This window comes from Lepidochelys kempii, chromosome 3 (assembly GCF_965140285.1).
Source record: "Lepidochelys kempii isolate rLepKem1 chromosome 3, rLepKem1.hap1, whole genome shotgun sequence".
NCBI classification, from domain to species: Eukaryota; Metazoa; Chordata; order Testudines; family Cheloniidae; genus Lepidochelys; species Lepidochelys kempii.
In genome coordinates, this window is record NC_136382.1 from 69882141 (window position 1) to 69900425 (window position 18285).

General features: G+C 42.4%; 1 protein-coding gene across 1 annotated transcript in view; it reads right to left on the minus strand.

Annotated features, from left to right (window-relative positions):
• Positions 1-18285, minus strand: part of LOC140908831 (gamma-aminobutyric acid receptor subunit rho-2) — a 60574-nt gene that overhangs the window by 18384 nt on the left and 23905 nt on the right. Inside the window, exons 3-4 of the mRNA XM_073336714.2 lie at positions 7603-7670; positions 4216-4439 (exon numbers count right to left, since the gene is read on the minus strand). Of these exons, the coding sequence (XP_073192815.1) occupies positions 4216-4439; positions 7603-7670 (292 nt within the window). The remainder of the gene's footprint in view (positions 1-4215; positions 4440-7602; positions 7671-18285) is intronic.

Sequence of the window (18285 nt, forward strand, 5' to 3'; positions counted from 1 at the left end):
AAAAAAATCACTGATTTTTATCCACTCTGGTCTAAAGGAATTCTGAAAAGCCCTGCAGTCCTTGGGTTCTCCTACCTATCTGGGTCATATTTTCCAACACATACTTCTTATCTTATCCATCTGGAGGAACTGAAGTCCCTCGTCGTGGAAGTCAATGAATGGCTATGCAGGTGGTGTCGGAGAGAAGGCTTTGGATTCTTTGACCATGGGATGGTGTTCCAAGGAGGAGGAGTGCTAGGCAGAGATGGGCTCCACCTAACGAAGAGAGGGAAGAGCATCTTCGCAAGCAGGCTGGCTATCCTAGTGAGGAGGGCTTTAAACTAGGTTCACCGGGGGAAGGAGACCAAAGCCCTGAGGTAAGTGGGGAAGTGGGATTCCGGGAGGAAGCACGAGCAGCAGCGCACAAGACGGCAGGGGTCCTGCCTCATACTGAGAAAGCGGGATGATCAGCGAGTTATCTCAAGTGCCTATACACAAATGTAAGAAGCCTGGGAAACAAGCAGGGAGAACTGGAAGTCCTGGCACAGTCAAGGAATTATGATGTGATTGGAATAACAGGGACTTGGTGGGATAACTCACATGACTGGAGTACTGTCATGGATGGATATAAACTGTTCAGGAAGGACAGGCAGGGCAGAAAAGGTGGAGGAGTGGCATTGTATGTAAGGGAGCAGTATGACTGCTCAGAGCTCAAGTATGAAACTGCAGAAAAACCTGAGTGTCTCTGGATTAAGTTTAGAAGTGTGAGCAACAAGGGTGACGTCGTGGTGGGAGTCAGCTATAGACCACCAGACCAGAGGGATGAGGTGGAGGAGGCTTTCTTCTGGCAACTCATGGAAGTTACTAGATCACAGGCCCTGGTTCTCATGGGAGACTTCAATCACCCTGCTATCTGCTGGGAGAGCAATACAGCGGTGCACAGACAATCCAGGAAGTTTTTGGAAAGGGTAGGGGACAATTTCCTGGTGCAAGTGCTGGAGGAACCAACTAGGGGCAAAGCTCTTCTTGAATTAGTAGGGGAAGCTAAAGTGGATGGGAACCTGGGAGGCAGTGACCATGAGATGGTCGAGTTCAGGATCCTGACACAGGGAAGAAAGGAGAGCAGCAGAATACGTACCCTGGACTTCAGAAAAGCAGACTTTGACTCCCTCAGGGAACTGATGGGCAGGATCCCCTGGGAGAATAACATGAGGGGGAAAGGAGTCCAGGAGAGCTGGCTGTTTTTTAAAGAATCCTTATTGAGGTTCCAGGGACAAACCATCCTGATGTGTAGAAAGAATAGTAAATATGGCAGGCGATCAGCTTGGCTTAACAGTGAAATCCTTGCTGATCTTGAACACAAAAAAGAAGCTTACAAGAAGTGGAAGATTGGACAAATGACCAGGGAAGAGTATAAAAATATTGCTTGGGGATGCAGGAATGAAATCAGGAAGGCCAAATCACACCTGGAGTTGCAGCTAGCAAGAGATGTTAAGAGTAACAAGAAGGGTTTCTTCAGGTATGTTAGCAACAAGAAGAAAGTCAAGGAAAGTGTGGGCCCCTTACTGAATGAGGGAGACAACCTACTGATAGAGGATGTGGAAAAAGCTAATGTACTCAATGCTTTTTTTGGCCTCTGTCTTAACGAACAAGGTCAGCTCCCAGACTACTGCACTGGGCAGCACAGCATGGGGAGGAGGTGACCAGCCCTCTGTGGAGAAAGAAGTGGTTCGGGACTATTTAGAAAAGCTGGACGAGCACAACTCCATGGGGCCGGATGCGCTGCATCCGAGAGTGCTAAAGGAGTTGGCGGATGTGATTGCAGAGCCATTGGCCATTATCTTTGAAAACTCTTGGCGATCCGGGGAAGTCCCGAACGACTGGAAAAAGGCTAATGTAGTGCCCATCTTTAAAAAAGGGAAGAAGGAGGATCCTGGGAACTACAGGTCAGTCAGCCTCACCTCAGTCCCTGGAAAAATCATGGAGCAGGTCTTCAAGGAATCAATTCTGAAGCACTTAGAGGAGAGGAAAGTGATCAGGAACAGTCAGCATGGATTCACCAAAGGCAAGTCATGCCTGACTAATCTAATTGCCTTCTATGATGAGAACTGGCTCTGTGGATGAGGGGAAAGCGGTGGACGTGTTGTTCCTTGACTTTAGCAAAGCTTTTGACACGGTCTTCCACAGTATCCTCGCCAGCAAGTTAAAGAAGTATGGGCTGGATGAATGGACTATAAGGTGGATAGACAGTTGGCTAGATTGTCGGGCTCAACGCGTAATGATCAATGGCTCCATGTCTAGTTGGCAGCCGGTATCAAGCGGAGTGCCCCAAGGGTCGGTCCTCAGGCCGCTTTTGTTCAATATCTTCATAAATGATCTGGAGGATGGTGTGGATTGCACCCTCAGCAAGTTTGCAGATGACACTAAACTAGGAGGAGTGGTAGATACAGTGGCAGGTAGGGATAGGATACAGAGGGCCCTAGACAAATTAGAGGATTGGGCCAAAAGAAATCTGATGAGGTTCAACAAGGACAAGTGCAGAGTCCTGCACTTAGGATGGAAGAATCCCATGCACCCCTACAGACTAGGGACCAAATGGCTAGGCAGCAGTTCTGCAGAAAAGGACCTAGGGGTTACAGTGAACAAGAAGCTGGATATGAGTCAACAGTATGCCCTTGTTGCCAGGAAGGCTAACAGCATTTTGGGCTGTATACGTAGGGGCACTGCCAGCAGATCGAGGGACGTGATCAGTCCCCTCTATTCGACATTGGTGAGGCCTCATCTGGAGTACTGAGTCCAGTTTTGAGCCCCACACTACAAGAAGGATGTGGAAAAATTGAAAAACGTCCAGCGGAGGGCAACAAAAATGATTAGGGGGCTGGAACACATGACTTATGAGGAGAGGCTGAGGGAACTGGGATTGTTTAGTCTGCAGAAGAGAAGAATGAGGGGGGATTTGATAGCTGCTTTCAACTACCTGAAAGGGGGTTCCAAAGAGGATGGATCTAGACTGTTCTCAGTGGTAGCTGATGACAGAACGAGGAGTAATGGTCTCAAGTTGCAGTGGGGGAGGTTTAGGTTGGATATTAAGAAAAACTATTTCACTAGGAGAGTGGTGAAACACTGGAATGCGTTACCTAGGGAGGTGGTGGAATCTTCTTCCTTAGATATTTTTAAGGTCAGGCTTGACAAAGCCCTGGCTGGGATGTTTTAGTTGGGGATTGGTCCTGCTTTGAGCAGGGGGTTGGACTAGATGACCTCCTGAGGTCCCTTCCAACCCTGATATTCTATGATTCTATGCACTACTGAGGTGTTCCCTCAGAATTCTTTCAGCCAGTAATCTGTCTGAGAAGCAGCTACTAAGGTACATCTTTTAGCAGCCACTTCAGCCTCAATTAACTTTGGTTAAACCTTGATAGTGATGTTCAACCTATCCCAGAAAATAAAGAGAATGTCTGTTTTTCTAGCAAATATGAAGCAAAAATGGACAGTTCTGGAGGTCACAATCTAGTGTACTGCAGAGCCTAATTTAAAGCACATATTGGCTGAAGAACAAACACTTCTGATGCACTAAGCTATTCTCTGACCATTGATGGTTAGGAGGCTACTTGCCTATGGTAAGAAAAAACCTTGGTTTTCAAGCCATTTAGCTTGCTAAATTAGGTGTTAGTTTGCGTATTATCTTTTATTTTCTTTATAACCCATTCTGACTTTATGCCCCATTATTTGCAGTCACTTAAAATCTATCTTTCTGTAGTTAATAAACTTGCTTATTGTTTTATCTAAACCATGTGTGTTTGGATTGAAGTGTCACGGAACCTCCACTTGAGATGATAAGGTTTCTGCTTATCATTTTCCATTGATGAAATGACTGACTTTTTATAGGAGCTTGCGTTGTCCAGTAGAGAGCTGGGCAGTACAAGATGCACATTTCTGGGGGGAGGGTCTGGGACTGGGAAGTCACTGGTGTCACCCTGTAATGTAATTCAGCTGGGAGTGACTCTGCATGCTAGAGACTATGTGAAAGCAGGACCAGGAGTGGTTGCTCTCACAGCAAAGCAGTATAAAAGGCACCCCAGGTTGGAGATATGAAGGGATGCAGCTGTCCAACAATCCAGATTATAGCCTGAGGAATGTCGCAAGGGCAATTCCTATCTTCAGCAAAACTGACTCAGAACAGAGTTGGGCAAACAATAAATGGCTGTTCACAGACAGTAAGCTAGATTGTGTGGTTACCTCATACTATATAGCACATGACCATCTGGGAACACTCGCAACATGATGTTGTCAGTGGTTGTGTCATGAATGAATGATCTTTTGGAGTGCACAAAGAAGACATCTGGAACCCAAATCTTCTTCACCAGCCTGCCATCAAACGTCATGCTCTTGTTAGTGATGCTAGGAAATGAGAGGCGTTCATCCTTCCAGTAGTGCCTTAAGTACAGTGTCATAGTAAAGTCCTGCACCAGAAGAAAAGAGAACCATGAAAGAATGTGTCAAAATGATGCCTTCCAAACATTAGAAAGGAAATCATCTATTGCTATACTAATATGTCTCATACAGATTGAATCTCTTCTCTGCTAAGCATGGTTTTCTTCCTCAGGCTAATTCCACAGAACAGTTTCCCATAGACATGAAGCATTCTGGGAAAGTTCCACAGCCCAAACATTTTTTGTGTCCTACATTACAAACACCCTAAAAGAGTAACATGCAGATATCAATGCATTCCCGCCAAGTACTACAGGACAGTAATACAATGTTAATACAATTTGTAGCAGGTGTTCCTTAGAAGCTATTAGTCTATAGGACACATTGAAATTCAACCTTCAAAGGAAAATACATATCACTATATCGGTACAGGCTTTTTGAATTCTGACAGAATAATGTTAGTTAAAGGATAATCATATACCCAGTCTGCTTGAAAAAATAAAATCTTGTTCAAATTAGCTAAGGTATGAGTCTGAGCACTGAGCAACGTATCCTAGAGAAAGAATCATATTATTCCCAACAACAGTAGAGTGATGGGACTGTTATCCCTATTCTAGAAGTATATAAATAAAAATTCACTTTAAACCTGGAAAACACCTACAGCAGCATAAAGAAAAATATCTGTTTCTGCCATTGATCCCAACCTGTCAGCTGCATCTTCCTAAACTAAATAACCCCTTCATACTTAGAGATTAAAATGTAATTATTTTTATGTTCCCCATTAAGCAATTTGCTACAAAAGTAGTTTCAAAAGCCCTGCCTGCCTGGGCTCGAGGAAGAGCAGCTCACACACAGTTCCCGCCCCCAGTGGTGCAGCAGTAGTTAAAAAACCTTACTAAGAGCATGTTTGAAAGGACTCGTTTTTACACACACAATATTGAGATGGTGTGGTCACTGGCTGATGTCATCTCGGTCTCTTTTCCCACAAAGCAGTCAGATATTCACAGACGCAGTAGTAGCTAACAGTTGATGGATTAAAGGTATCTGATTTAACGGACCAAGATCTAATCTGGTTGAGCAACCCCTATGGTCCTTTGGCACTACTAGAGCCAGTCTAATCGATTGCAGCTTCTTACTTACTAGCTGGGAGACAAGGAGGTGCCATCTGCAACTGTCAGAAGCAAAATGATTAATTTAGGGCTGCAGATTTAAAGGTTGGACTACCAGGATAGCATGCTAAGAAAGGTTCTTATTAAAAGGCTAAACCCATGCTGGCCAGGGGCCCTATTCTCCTGCTACAGGATGCAAGGATACAATTTCAGTGGGAATAACTCATATCCTATGGTTGAAGAACAAAGCCCCAGGCAGTCAGAGAGATGTAACTCGAGGGAAAAGGGAGCAGAATTACAGCTTTCTGAGGGGCAAGGATCTAGGTCAGTGACCCCCAAACTTTTTATCTCGCACCCTCTTCCCCCCAGAGCTAGGGCTGGGAGTGGGGACCAGACTCTGGAAGGGGGAGACATGGATAGGGGTAAGGGGGACACAGCTAGGGCCAGGAGCGGAGCCTAGGCCAGGGGCTAAGGCTGGCAGCTGGGGCAGCAGCTGGGGTTGAGGCCAGGAGCAGAGCTGGGTGGTGCTCCCTCCCTGGCCTGGGCCCAGCCATACCCCCTGAATGTTCCTCTGTGCTGCCCCCAGGGGGGCACGCCCCACAGTTTGGGGACCTCTGATCTAGGTAAAGCCTGAGGTTTCCTGGGTAAAGACTAGCGTGTTATTTAATGAGCTACCTAGGGCTTAGTTTTGCTATATTATCTTGAAACATCAGAGATCTGGTTCCCTTGCACTGGTTGCTTTCTGTGGATTTTCCACCACATTGTCACTCACATCCCATAGAAAATCCCTGCTTTCAATATCAATGCTCACAAGCCAAGTTCTTATAATGAGGATCCAACTGTGGCTTGATAAAATCCAATCAATCTTTCAATTCTTATTGCTAGAGGAAATTATAAATTGTTTTGTATCAGATAGAATATAAAGCAAGCTGTCCTCAGCAGTATGTTTAACACTGTAACTACAACCTAAAGGGAAAAATTCTAGCTTTAGGTCTGATCCTCAGTTTTTCAAACGGGAAAACGGCTTGTTTTCTCATTTGATGATATGCTCCCTTGTATAGCAAAGTCAGAACGACGGTGGCACAAAAGGACTACAGGACAGTAATATTAACTGTTTGTATTAAAGACAAAAATACTGTGGAGTTTAGGTATTAAGCTAAAACCCTGTCCTTAGCCCTGCAGATTATGCCTAGATACCACACTCCATGATATGTAAGAGGAACAGTGAGGAAGGGGATGAAGGGAAAGTGGAAAAGAGAAGATTCCCTCTTTTTTTCTCCTCCTTTCCTCATTTCATTTCTTTTTCTCTCCAGTCTTTTTGCTCCATCTTTCTCCAGCACAAAGCAGGAGACTGAGAGGATAGCTCTCTCACATATACCTTTTACTGCCAGTAGCACTTATTTGTTGAGATTTGGATCCACATTTCTTTCCTTTCTAAAAAACACAATAACAATAAATTACAACTGAATTTAGTGCTGTTGCTAAACTCTGGAGTAGCAGCACTGATGACTGAAATCTGGTTATCCATCACAAATTCAGCACAGATAGAAGCAGAGTCCATTCTGAATTGGAGGGACTGCCTATACAGATGAGAAGGTAGGAAGCAGCTAGTTTTGGTTTATTATACTAATTCGTTCTTCTAATGTTCCCCTCAGATCCATACATTTGAGAATAGATTTTCAGTTTCCATAATAAATTAAAAATAAGTAAGGCTTTGATGATCCTCACAAGAGTTTTTATAGCTACCTGAACCCAAGTGACCTGAATTCTGCTATGGGGTACAATGAAATGACCACAGCAGGCAACTGTTCAGATTCCTGACTCCTGCATATCCACCAAGATCATGCTCATCTTCTTTTCAAGGTCTCTGTTCCCTTGGAATTTTAATCATCTTTATCTGAAGTCCTCACGATGACTCTTTGAACAGAGTCAATCTTTATTAAGATGTTAATTCTGATTATGGGCCTTTCAAAATTGCTAAAAGTTGTTTTTAACTGCATTTGCCTTCATCTGACAGCTAAACTGAAATCCATATAGGGACTTATCCTGACTAGGAATAATCAAGGCTTAAAATAGTGTTACATACCATATCAACCTCAGAAATACTATCCAAGCTTTCAACCTGTACATCTACTCCAACAGGAATGGCAGGACCTGTGGTAGAATGAGATTTAGACATTTAAATACCATCCCTTTATATCATCTGACTTTAGTTATCTTTATAAAATAGCGTTCAAAACATTTTGGGGCTGATGATGTAATTTCTTGTACCTGTGGTTCCTTGAAGAGACAGCCACAATAATAATCCCAATATCTTTTTTCCTCTTTCCATGTCTCCAGCACTGACACTACCTATGTATGGCTCATCCATAGCCGGGGTGAAGCATTTTGGAAAGGAGCCAGCCCATTATAAATCTTAGTTCTTTATGAAGAAATCCCAAGGAAGATACAGGAAAATAATAAGAAGAAACCACAATCCTTGCGATTTCACTTTGCTGATAACAAAAGGAATGGGGGGGGAAAAACCCTCACAATGTGACAAGCTCCATTCATCTTGTGTGAATTTTTGAGAGCGCTGTCATTTTTTAATAGATTTTTCTTTCTCCTCTTCTTTCATTCCTTTGTCCGTTGTGGATAATCTCTCCTCTCCCTCCTTTTTCCAGTCTCTCCTAAACGGAATTTGAACTCAAAGAAGTTCAATCTGAATCAAACTTTCAAACATTCAGTATTCAGGTGTGCTTGAAGTTAGGCAAAAAGTCCTCACCTGTCCCTAATTTGAAGTTGCTATCATTATGCAGTTGCGTTAGTTGTGCTTTAAAGAATTTTATGTTGTGACAAAGCCATATCTTGTAAGCGGTTCCAGGCAAGGACCATGACACCTCCATGTTTGTATAGCACCTAGCTCAATGGGGGAAGGTTGGGGGGAGGGGAGAGTAGGGTCCTGATCCTGATCTATAAGTGCTACTTTTATATCAATATTAAATAAGAATATAACGACACCATCATGAAAACTAATTCCAGTAGCAAGCACTTTAAATAACATACATTTAACAAGACAGCTAGAAAACCTCTGTTCTGAGAATGCACTAGGGCTTTTAGCTTGCAAGATATCATCTACCCTACTGCCATTTCTGCTGTGGCACATGGACTCCCAACATCTGTTGGAGGCGGGGGGGGGGGTGTCACACGTTGGATAAAACCTTATATCCATTTATGTTGTAGAAAAGGGGAGTTCACACAGAGCAGCAGGTGCTTCGGTAGGATAAGTCAGCACAGTGTCAGTAGAGCATGAATCCAGGCTGATTACCTGCAATGATAGTGCCAGTTCTTTGACACCTCCCACTGAGGTACAATACAGTGCAAGGGCAAGGTGAAAGGAGCACTAGCCAGTGACATAGCTGACCTGTTCCATTTATATTGCTGCAGCCTTCTGCATTCACACAGGTTTTCAGTGGCCATGCTGTTCCGGAGAAGCATAGCAACAGTCTCAGAAATATTTGCCTGACTGAGTTACTGAATGTGCTAATAAGGATTCCACCTTGGGACAAAAACACGTGAGGTGGAATTTCAAGAATGTATTTTGGGCTTGATCGTGAAAGGTGTGGAGCAGTCTGACCACAACCAGCAACATACTTCAACATGTGCTTACCTCTAAGCATGAGAGCGGGCCCATTGAAGCAGAAGGTATTCTGCCCAGCCTACTGTGTTACGCGGTTGCAGGTGGAGCCGTGTAGTTATGGATCCATTAGCCACACTTGCCACTCACACCCCTTCCCCACAACTTGCCTTCATAGATTCATAGATACTAAGGTCAGAAGGGACCATTATGATTATCTCGTCCGACCTCCTGCACAAGGCAGGCCTTCCTCAAACACTTTTCGTGATGCCATAGAGGACCCCCTACAAATGAAAGCCGCATGGGGTGAGGAATGCACTGCACAAGCTCCCAACAGAATCCCAGCTTGAAGCTATACTGGTTTTCATAGAATCATAGGACTGGAAGGAACCTCGAGAGGTCTAGTCCAGTCCCCCGTATGTATGGCAGGACTAAGCATTATCTAGACCATCCCTGACAGGTGTTCGTCTAATCCGCTCTTAAAAATCTCCAATGGTGGAGATTGCACCACCTCCTTAGGCAATTTATTCCAGTGCTTAACCACCCTGACAGTTTTTCCTAATGTCCAACCTAAACCACCCTTGCTGCAATTTAAGCTCATTGCTTTTTGTCCTATCCTCAGAGGTTAACAAGAACAATTTTTCTCCCTCCTCCTTGTAACGACCTTTTATGTACTTGAAAATTGTTATCACGTCCCCCCTCAGTCTTCTTGTCTCCAGACTAAACAAACCCAGTTTTTTCAATCTTCCCTTATAGGTCATGTTTTCTAGACCTTTAATCATTTTTGTTGCTCTTCGCTGGACTTTCTCCAATTTCTCCACATCTTTCCTGAAATGTGGCACCCAGAACTGGACACAATACTCCAGTTGAGGCCTAATCAGCATCGAGTAGAGTGGAAGGATTACTTCTTGTGTCTTGCTTACAACACTCCTGCTAATACATTCCAGAATGATGTTTGCATTAGGTATTGTATTTCCCTAGTTCATTTATGAGAAGGTCATGTGAGACAGTATCAAAAGCCTTACTAAAGTCAAGATATACCACATTCCCCCATTCACAAGGCTTGATACCCTGTCCAAGAAAGCTATTAAGTTGGTTTGACACAATTTGTTCTTGACAAATCCAGGGTGACTGTTACTTATCACCACCTACTTTTGTTGCCTTATGGGCCCTGGTGATGGGGCAAGGGAGGATTTGGGCTTTATGAAAAGGGAGTCATTAAAGGTGGAAGGGCATGGCACAGATTTTATTTATACTTGAAGGTTTAAATGTGCGTACAAATGAATAGAAGCAATATAAGTACCTAATGTCATTGGAACTAAGCAACTACGCAAGCCCAGTTCAGTTAGGTGTGGTGGTGAGGAGCCAAGAAGCCCCGAAAGCCCCAGTTCCCAAACTCCCAGTCTCCCTAGCTCACCTGGCAGGCTGCCACAGAGCCAGGAAGCCTGGGAAGGGGGGAACTGGAAATTTTTTAAAATTCTGTTTTGGTTCTTCCAACATGATTTGTTTTTTAAATTTCCCTCTCCTGGGAAATGTTGTAGATCTGGTTTTTGACTCTGATTTGCAATGATTTTTTTTTTTTCCTGAATGACAACTTTTCCACAGGAGGGAAATTCCAGTTCCTGCACAGCTGCAGTGATAAAAGCTCTGCATGTGTGAGGGAGAACCCATTCTTGTATAAGAAACGGAGACAGTGACTGTGCAACTCAAGCATTTATTTTTGTATCAGAATCACTCCAGAATTCAAAATGCACTCAGACTGAGTATAACTTTAATACCTGACAAATCCCTGCCTAGCACAACGGGTGGTGAGTAGTTCATTTCCTTTGAAAACAAATGAGAAAAACTTCCCAGATTATAAATCTGCCTATATTAAACTTTAAAAGAAGACAGACATGAGAAGATTAGTGAATAGACTGTTCTCTAGGTCAGTGACTCTCAAGCTGTGATCTGTAGACACTTAGTGGTCCATGCAGAGCTGGCTGCGTTTTATTGAAGACAGATAAGAACACCGTTTTTTTCCCCTAATGTTACAAGTGAGAGATTGCTTTAGTGGCTACCAGGATGTTAAGGTGAATGGGAGGTGAGGCAGCCCACAAAATCTAAAGTGCAAGTGGAGTTGTCTACAAGAAAATTCCTCTGTTGAGATGGGGCCCTCACTATGAGTACACGTACACTGGGAAAACTTGTACATGTTTTTCTGCCCCATTCTAGGTTCACTGGTGGTAGTGATAGTGGAAGCTGTAGAACAGGTGAGTGGCAAGTAATGTTTCCATTGTTGCCACCATTGATGGAGCTGAAAAATGAATTTTCCTAATGTAGACAAGGCTTGAGAAAATGTTTAAGAACCCTTCCTCTAGGTCTACTTGTTTAATTAGTGTGAGCCTTGTTCATCCTTGAAAAAACAGGACTAGTTGGTGAGTAACAAATCAAATAAGTGCATGCCACATAAAATAATCCCTACATCTGCTGCTGATCCAACTGTAGCATTTGTCCACACACCAACCACTACATTTACTGTGGGCTGGGAAGGAATTCATGAGCAGGAGCAAACATGACACAATCACATCATTTTCTTTTCAGATCTTTTTTCACTGTTTTCCTTTTTTAAGCTCTACTTCTTTGTCATGTATTTTCCTTTGGTTTCCTTCACACTCTCTGAGGTGCTGCTTAAGGCTGTTAAATTTATAGTTTGCTCCATGTGATAGGAAAATGTGTCCACAAGAAATTAGTCAATCTCGTTAACCATCAACTCATTTCACATATTCTATCATAGTGAAATGTTGTAAAGTTCTGGTTTTGGTAAACTGTAATGGGGACTTAATTTTATTTTAAGTGCAAGTACTTTATAAATCAGCAGGTTTTAGTATTTTAGTGTTTATTCAGCCTCTTCAATTGACTAGCTGTGGAGTCTAATAAGGTGAAATCAGTCAATTAATTTGTATCATACATGTGGCATTTTAATACATTGATTTCCCATTTGAAGTTGTTTATATCGGTTTAAACCTTGGACACATCCACACCTTATTCAACTCTGTGATTATTTAGACTATCAAGTGACCTAAAATTATTAGCCATGTTACTATTTAAAAATGTCAAATATTAAGACAAATATCTTTATGACATTGTAAAGGAATGTTCTACTCAGTTAATTCCAGATCTCTTTAATAAGGTAGACTTTCAAGTAGTTAACATCATGTTTCTGTTTATAACAAGGTCATTTTTGACTTGCAGTAAAATCAGTGGGGCAGAAACACAATTGTGGTAATAGCCATTATATAAAATTAATGTCCATTAAAAAGTCTTCTTTGCTGAAATATGTAGGGATGCTATACTGTGGGCCATGGTATGAATGAATAATAATAGTCTTTTTATTAATTCCCTTGATATCTTTGGCTAGACGGCATACATTCACTATAACAATATTCATTTAGTTGACCCTATGATATGTCTCTCCAGCCTGTTTGTTAGAAAAGATCACTGCTCTGAGTATGACAGTAAGGGAGGTTTTTTAAATTAATTCATTTTCTTATACACAGCTTTATGCTGAACCTTATGTGAGCAGAATAACGAAGTGCCATAGGGATTTAGATCTGACATAGAAGCAGGCATAATAATATTACATTAGATGACATAGCAGAAGGAGGAATTATATAATATTAAACTCTTGGTGTCTGACTTTCAGAAAGCCTTAATTCAGACAGCAGTGAACTGACTTTAATTAAATATCTCAAGGATCAAGTTATCTTATGATCATGCAAATATATTTGGTTGTTTATCCATCCATCCCTCTAGGTCTTTGTATATTCGGGGCTATATGGTGGCAAAACCGCTTCCTTTGTTGGGATCGTGCAGCAGCAGGATTCCCCGGAGGCATTGTAGACAACTCAGCCAGAAAGACTCCAGGGACACAGAGCAGACATGGTGACAACTGTCCCTATGTCCAACTCCCACCTGCTCAGCTTTGCTGGTTACTGTGGAAGGGGTCAGGACCATGTCCCCAAACCCTTTGAAATTTCTAGTGCCAACAGCAGCACTAGACTGTCCTTAGGGTAGAGGTGCAATCTGGCTTTTGCTGTGGAAAGCATTTATTATTTATTGTTACTAAATACGTATATTATGGTAGGACAGTGGCTTTTGGGCACTAACTGGGTGACCTGTTGTACCAGGCTCTGTACTAACAGAAAAGAGAGAACCCCTGTCATGAAGGGCTTACCAGTGTAATCTTGCATGAAAAGAAAAAGAAGCTGATGGTTCACAGTACTTCACGTTGGATCCCACCAGTGTGGTAGGAGCTTCACATAAAATTCATGTAAATGCCAAACAACATCCTCACAGTAGATTCCATACTCTGCATACAAAGGCTTAATTCAAGCTAAGATTATTTAAATCAAATCACATCCAAAGTCTGTTTATTGCTGCAGTTTGCATGCGTGCCTGAACATAAAATACCGACAAAAGAAAGAACAGCAGCTTGGAGGAAAGGGAACGTAAATTTACATTTACCCCTCTCTTGCTCTACACCTCTCTTGAAAATGAAATAATAGTGCTGTACTCTAATTGTGTATCATCTTTTTCACTTTTGTGCATCCAGGGCTCAGTTTTTCTCTGAGATAAATGGCGGTTATCCAAGTGCCAGGGCAACCCCTAACGGTTCAATTTGTTGTGTTTTTGATACATTACAAAACCCAAAATAAAGAAAGCCCCTCTCTGAGGGTTCAGTTTAAGATGGACACATTTGGGAGTCATGAGGAGGGGAGGACTTAGAGTGGTTTTATCATATTCTTACATTGATTACTCTCTTTTTGCTTCCTCTCACCCCCATAGTTAAGTAAGAGCAAGATCCTGAGGTAATGATAAAGGAGTGACTGGAATAGATAGAGAGGGAGAAGATGAAAAATAATTAAACCTGCAAGCCCAAATCCTGAGGTCCTTAACTCAAATTTTACTGAGGGAAAGTCTGAGTAAAATTGACTTCAGTTACTTCTACTGGCTTCAGTAGAAATGTTTACTCTGCTTTTCTCAGACAGATTCCTACCGAAGTTAATGGCAATTATTATTGTTTTTCTTCTTTTCCCTCTCTTCAGCACGTGTGCAGAACTGAGGTAATGAGACGATGAAGGAGATGGGAGCCTGCAGGAGCGCACAAGCATATGGAGTGAGTGAAACAAGGTGATGGAGAAGGGGAGTGAAGATACAGATAAGGGGAAGCTGGAGGTGGGGTAGCAAAGAGGTGAAGAATAGTACAGAAATGCAGATGGTGTGGTTAGTTTGACTTACTAGCAGAGAACTAGTGAAATTAATCAATTGGGTGTGAATTCCCATGTAGCCTGCACTCCAATTTATGAGAAACAGGAATTATTACTATTAGTTAATTGTATTACCATAGCCCCTAGAAGCCCTTATCATGGACCCAGACCCCATTGTGCTAAGCACTGTACGAACACAGAGCAAAGGATAGTCCCTGCCCCAAAAGAGCTTACAATCTCAGTATAATACAGGAGACAACAGGTGGATACAGACAGTCAGATGGGAGAGCACCAGGAAACAATGAGACATTTCTGTTCATCAAGACAGGCGATGCTCTCAGCACACCAGTGGCCTAAACTTTGTCAAGTGTTTTGTAGGCATCATGGCCAAGGACAGTTTTATGGGTGGGATTTGAAGGAGGATAATGAGGTAGCTTTGTAGATGTTTATGGGGAGCTCCTCCCAAACATGAAGGGAGCTTGGGAGAAAGCATGAAGGTGCTTTTTGAAAATTTAACCAGTGGATGATGGAGGAAGGCATCGTGGGCTGATAGGAGGTCAGAGTCGCCACCTCAGTAACAAATAAGAGATGATTGGTAAATTGGGAATAGGTCACAAAGGGCCTTGAAAGTGAAGGCAAGTAGCTTATGTCTGATGTGACAAAGAAAGGGGGAGCCAGTGGAGGGATTCAGTATGGTGGGGTTGATGTGGTCAAAGTGATGGGCTAAGAAATTATCTTTGCAGCAGCGTTCTGAATGAAGACAAGAAGGGTGAGATTGTGTTTGTCAAGGCCAGAGAGAAGGATGTTGCAGTAATTGAAATGAAACACCACCCTGGACGAGAGTTATGGCTGTGTAGATGGTGAGAAAGGCCATATCTTAGAGATGTTATGCAGAAAGAATCAGCAAGATTTAGACACAGACCTGTCTCTAGATCCTTGCATCCAGGCTGAGTCAAAGACCACACCCAGGTTACAGGGTTAAGTGACAGGCAAGACTGTGATGCTGTCCACACATTTATTTTGCATATACTTTGTAATTTTCATTTAAATTCCATGTCTCTCCACATCACTATGTAAATCAATACGCTACAGTGATTGTATGAGTAAAAATTACATGATATTTGTGCTCTGGAACATGAAGTCTCCCTGTACAATACTATGGAATTTTAACAATAGATGTATATTTATTACCTATGTATACACACATGCCAGGCAAACATTTTTTTGATTAGTCTGAATACATTATCACCATGTTTATAAATTGGGAAACTAAGGCAAAGAGAGATTAGATGATTTGTCCAAGACCACAGAAAGTCTGAGGCAGAGCTAGGAAAACAACTCATTGCATTTCTTGATTAAAAGCTCTCTATATAAAGAGATCTCATTAACAGGAAAATTAGAACAAACATCCTGCAAAACACACTGATTTCTTCAGCAGAGGGGATTGTTTATTCAGGCAATTATGTTAGCTATCGTTGGCTTACACCACTCAATCCTCTGGTCTCTGTGTTCTGAACAATCACGTGATACCGTTCAACTCTTCTCACTAAATTCATTATTCCAGAGCGTGACAAGTGTCCAACAGTCTAGATCCACTTCCTTTGGATGAATCTATCCATTTTCCCTTCCTGATCACAGAATCAGTATATTTCTGATTATCGTGGCAACGTAATATGCAAAAAGTATATGTCATATTCTTGTCCAGTTCTTTGCCATTATTTCTTCCCTACTTCGGGGCTTGAAAAAACTGATTTGCACATCAATTTATAATAGAGTAGTGAGAGTCTAAGAAACTGCATAGCAAAGCTGCCAAACCCCATACACTAGTTTGGAAATCAGCTCTGGTTGTTACATTAACTCCGTGCCTTGAATTACCCACGTGGATTTATGTTACTTAATAACCAGTTCTCACAGTCCTTCCGTAGTCGATGACACTCCAATACCTAAAGCCATGTGAACTTCCCACAGGCTGATTTTAACCAAATCCCAATTTTCTTTATGCTGGTTTACATGTGCCAAAAATTCAAGAATTCTGCATGTAACGCTGTAAGGCGAAACTAACATATAGCAATGTCTCAAGACTTTCTGACTGTAGGGTTTTTGCTCATGGCTCTTCAAAATTTAGATCAACGTACATTTTTCACATTTGGTGAAGAACTGCATATTAATTACTTACACTATTTAAAGCAAAACAAAAATCCAGCAACAAATACTCTCTTCAAACTGCAACAACAAACCCTGGGTATTCTTAAAGGTCAGTGTGGCTACAGAACATACTGTTGAATTAAACAGCTGTTGATCAGTCATAGAAAGATGTCAAGAGATTTTTGGTCTGACTAATCCTGGTGATCATTAGGAAACGACTACATTTTTAATCCTGTCTCTCCGCAAACTAAACTGTTCAACCACCAGGGCTCCAGATGCTTAGCCAAATTCCCCACCAACTGCCACTAACGAGGAGCAAACACAGAAAATCTCTCTATTGAAAAGGAGCTGGGGGAAGTATAGAGCTGGGAGGGGATAAGCCCTCTTTCCCACCTCTCCCTCCCCCTCTAATGGGGTCAGTGGTAATGCAAGGAAGGAAGAGGGGCTTGTCCTGTTATTGTAGAACGTGATCTTCATTTAATACAAGAGCACTACATTATTCAAACATAACTGCACTTGTGGCTTATTACTGTAAATACCCTAGGGGCAGGTGTACGCGAGAAGCACTACATCAGCTGCACCACTGCAGCACGTCTGGTGAAGATGCTCTGTGCTGATGGGAGACGCTCTCCCATCGGCATAATTACTCCATCTCTGAGACAGGCAAAAGCTATGTCGGTGGGAGAGCGTCTCCTGCTGACATAGCACCGGTGGTGTGGGCAGCACTTAGGTCACTGTAACTTGTGTCACTCGGGGGGGGGGGGGGCGCGGGGGAGGAGAGTGTCTTTTTCACACCCCTGTGACATGTAAGTTAGATCGACCTAAGCAGTAGTGTAGACCTGTAGATCTGCCCCTAGATGTCTATATCTCTGGACAAAATTTTCAAACTTGGGTGCATAATCTATATTTAGGCACCTAACTCATCAGGGCCCATGTCGACATATATGTTCTTAGCACAACTGGGCACTGAGCCCAATTCGGGTCTGTGGGCACTATTGCAATATAAATAATAGCAACAAGGAAGTACCTGATTTTCAGAGGTGTTGGGCACCTGTCATTCTCATTGAAGTAAATGGGAGCAATAATTTAACTGAGACTTCTCCTGTGGATAAATTTATTCATGTGCTTAACTGTTTGCAGGATTGAGGCTTTAGGCTTAAGGAGAGGCTTGGGATCTTAGCCTGCAAACACTTAACGTGCTAAACTAACCGAGTAGTCTCATTGACATCAGTAGGGCTACTTAAGTGACTAGAGTTTAGCATGTGCACAAGTGACTGCAGAATCAGGGCTTTAAGTTTGCATGTCTGCTCCTTTGTGTTGCTTTGTTTAAGGAATTTGTTTGGGTCTGGCTGTAGCAGGCTTATGATGCATTGTGAGCCACTGGGCTTTTTGAACAATTGAGACATTTATTAACAGACAGCTTAAAGAGCCCTGGGGCATCTTAGGTGCTATTTTAATATAGCTCTCTAATTCATCTTCAAACCAACTTTTCTTGACGCAACCCCTGAGACAATGGATGTGCTCATTTTTTTTAACGCTGCAACTCCGCTGAAACACAAGGGTTTGTAAGAGACCATGAGATTCTCATTGGTTCTCTTTGCACCTTCAGAGATCTGGGTTCAAATTCTGAGTTAGGTCAGAATTGAAAAAAGACCACTGATTTCATCCCAGATCTGGTACATCACAAAACCACTTCACAGTTCCAACAACAGGCAGTTGCTGTTAAACCAGGTCCAGAATGGGAACAGTGAAAATAGCT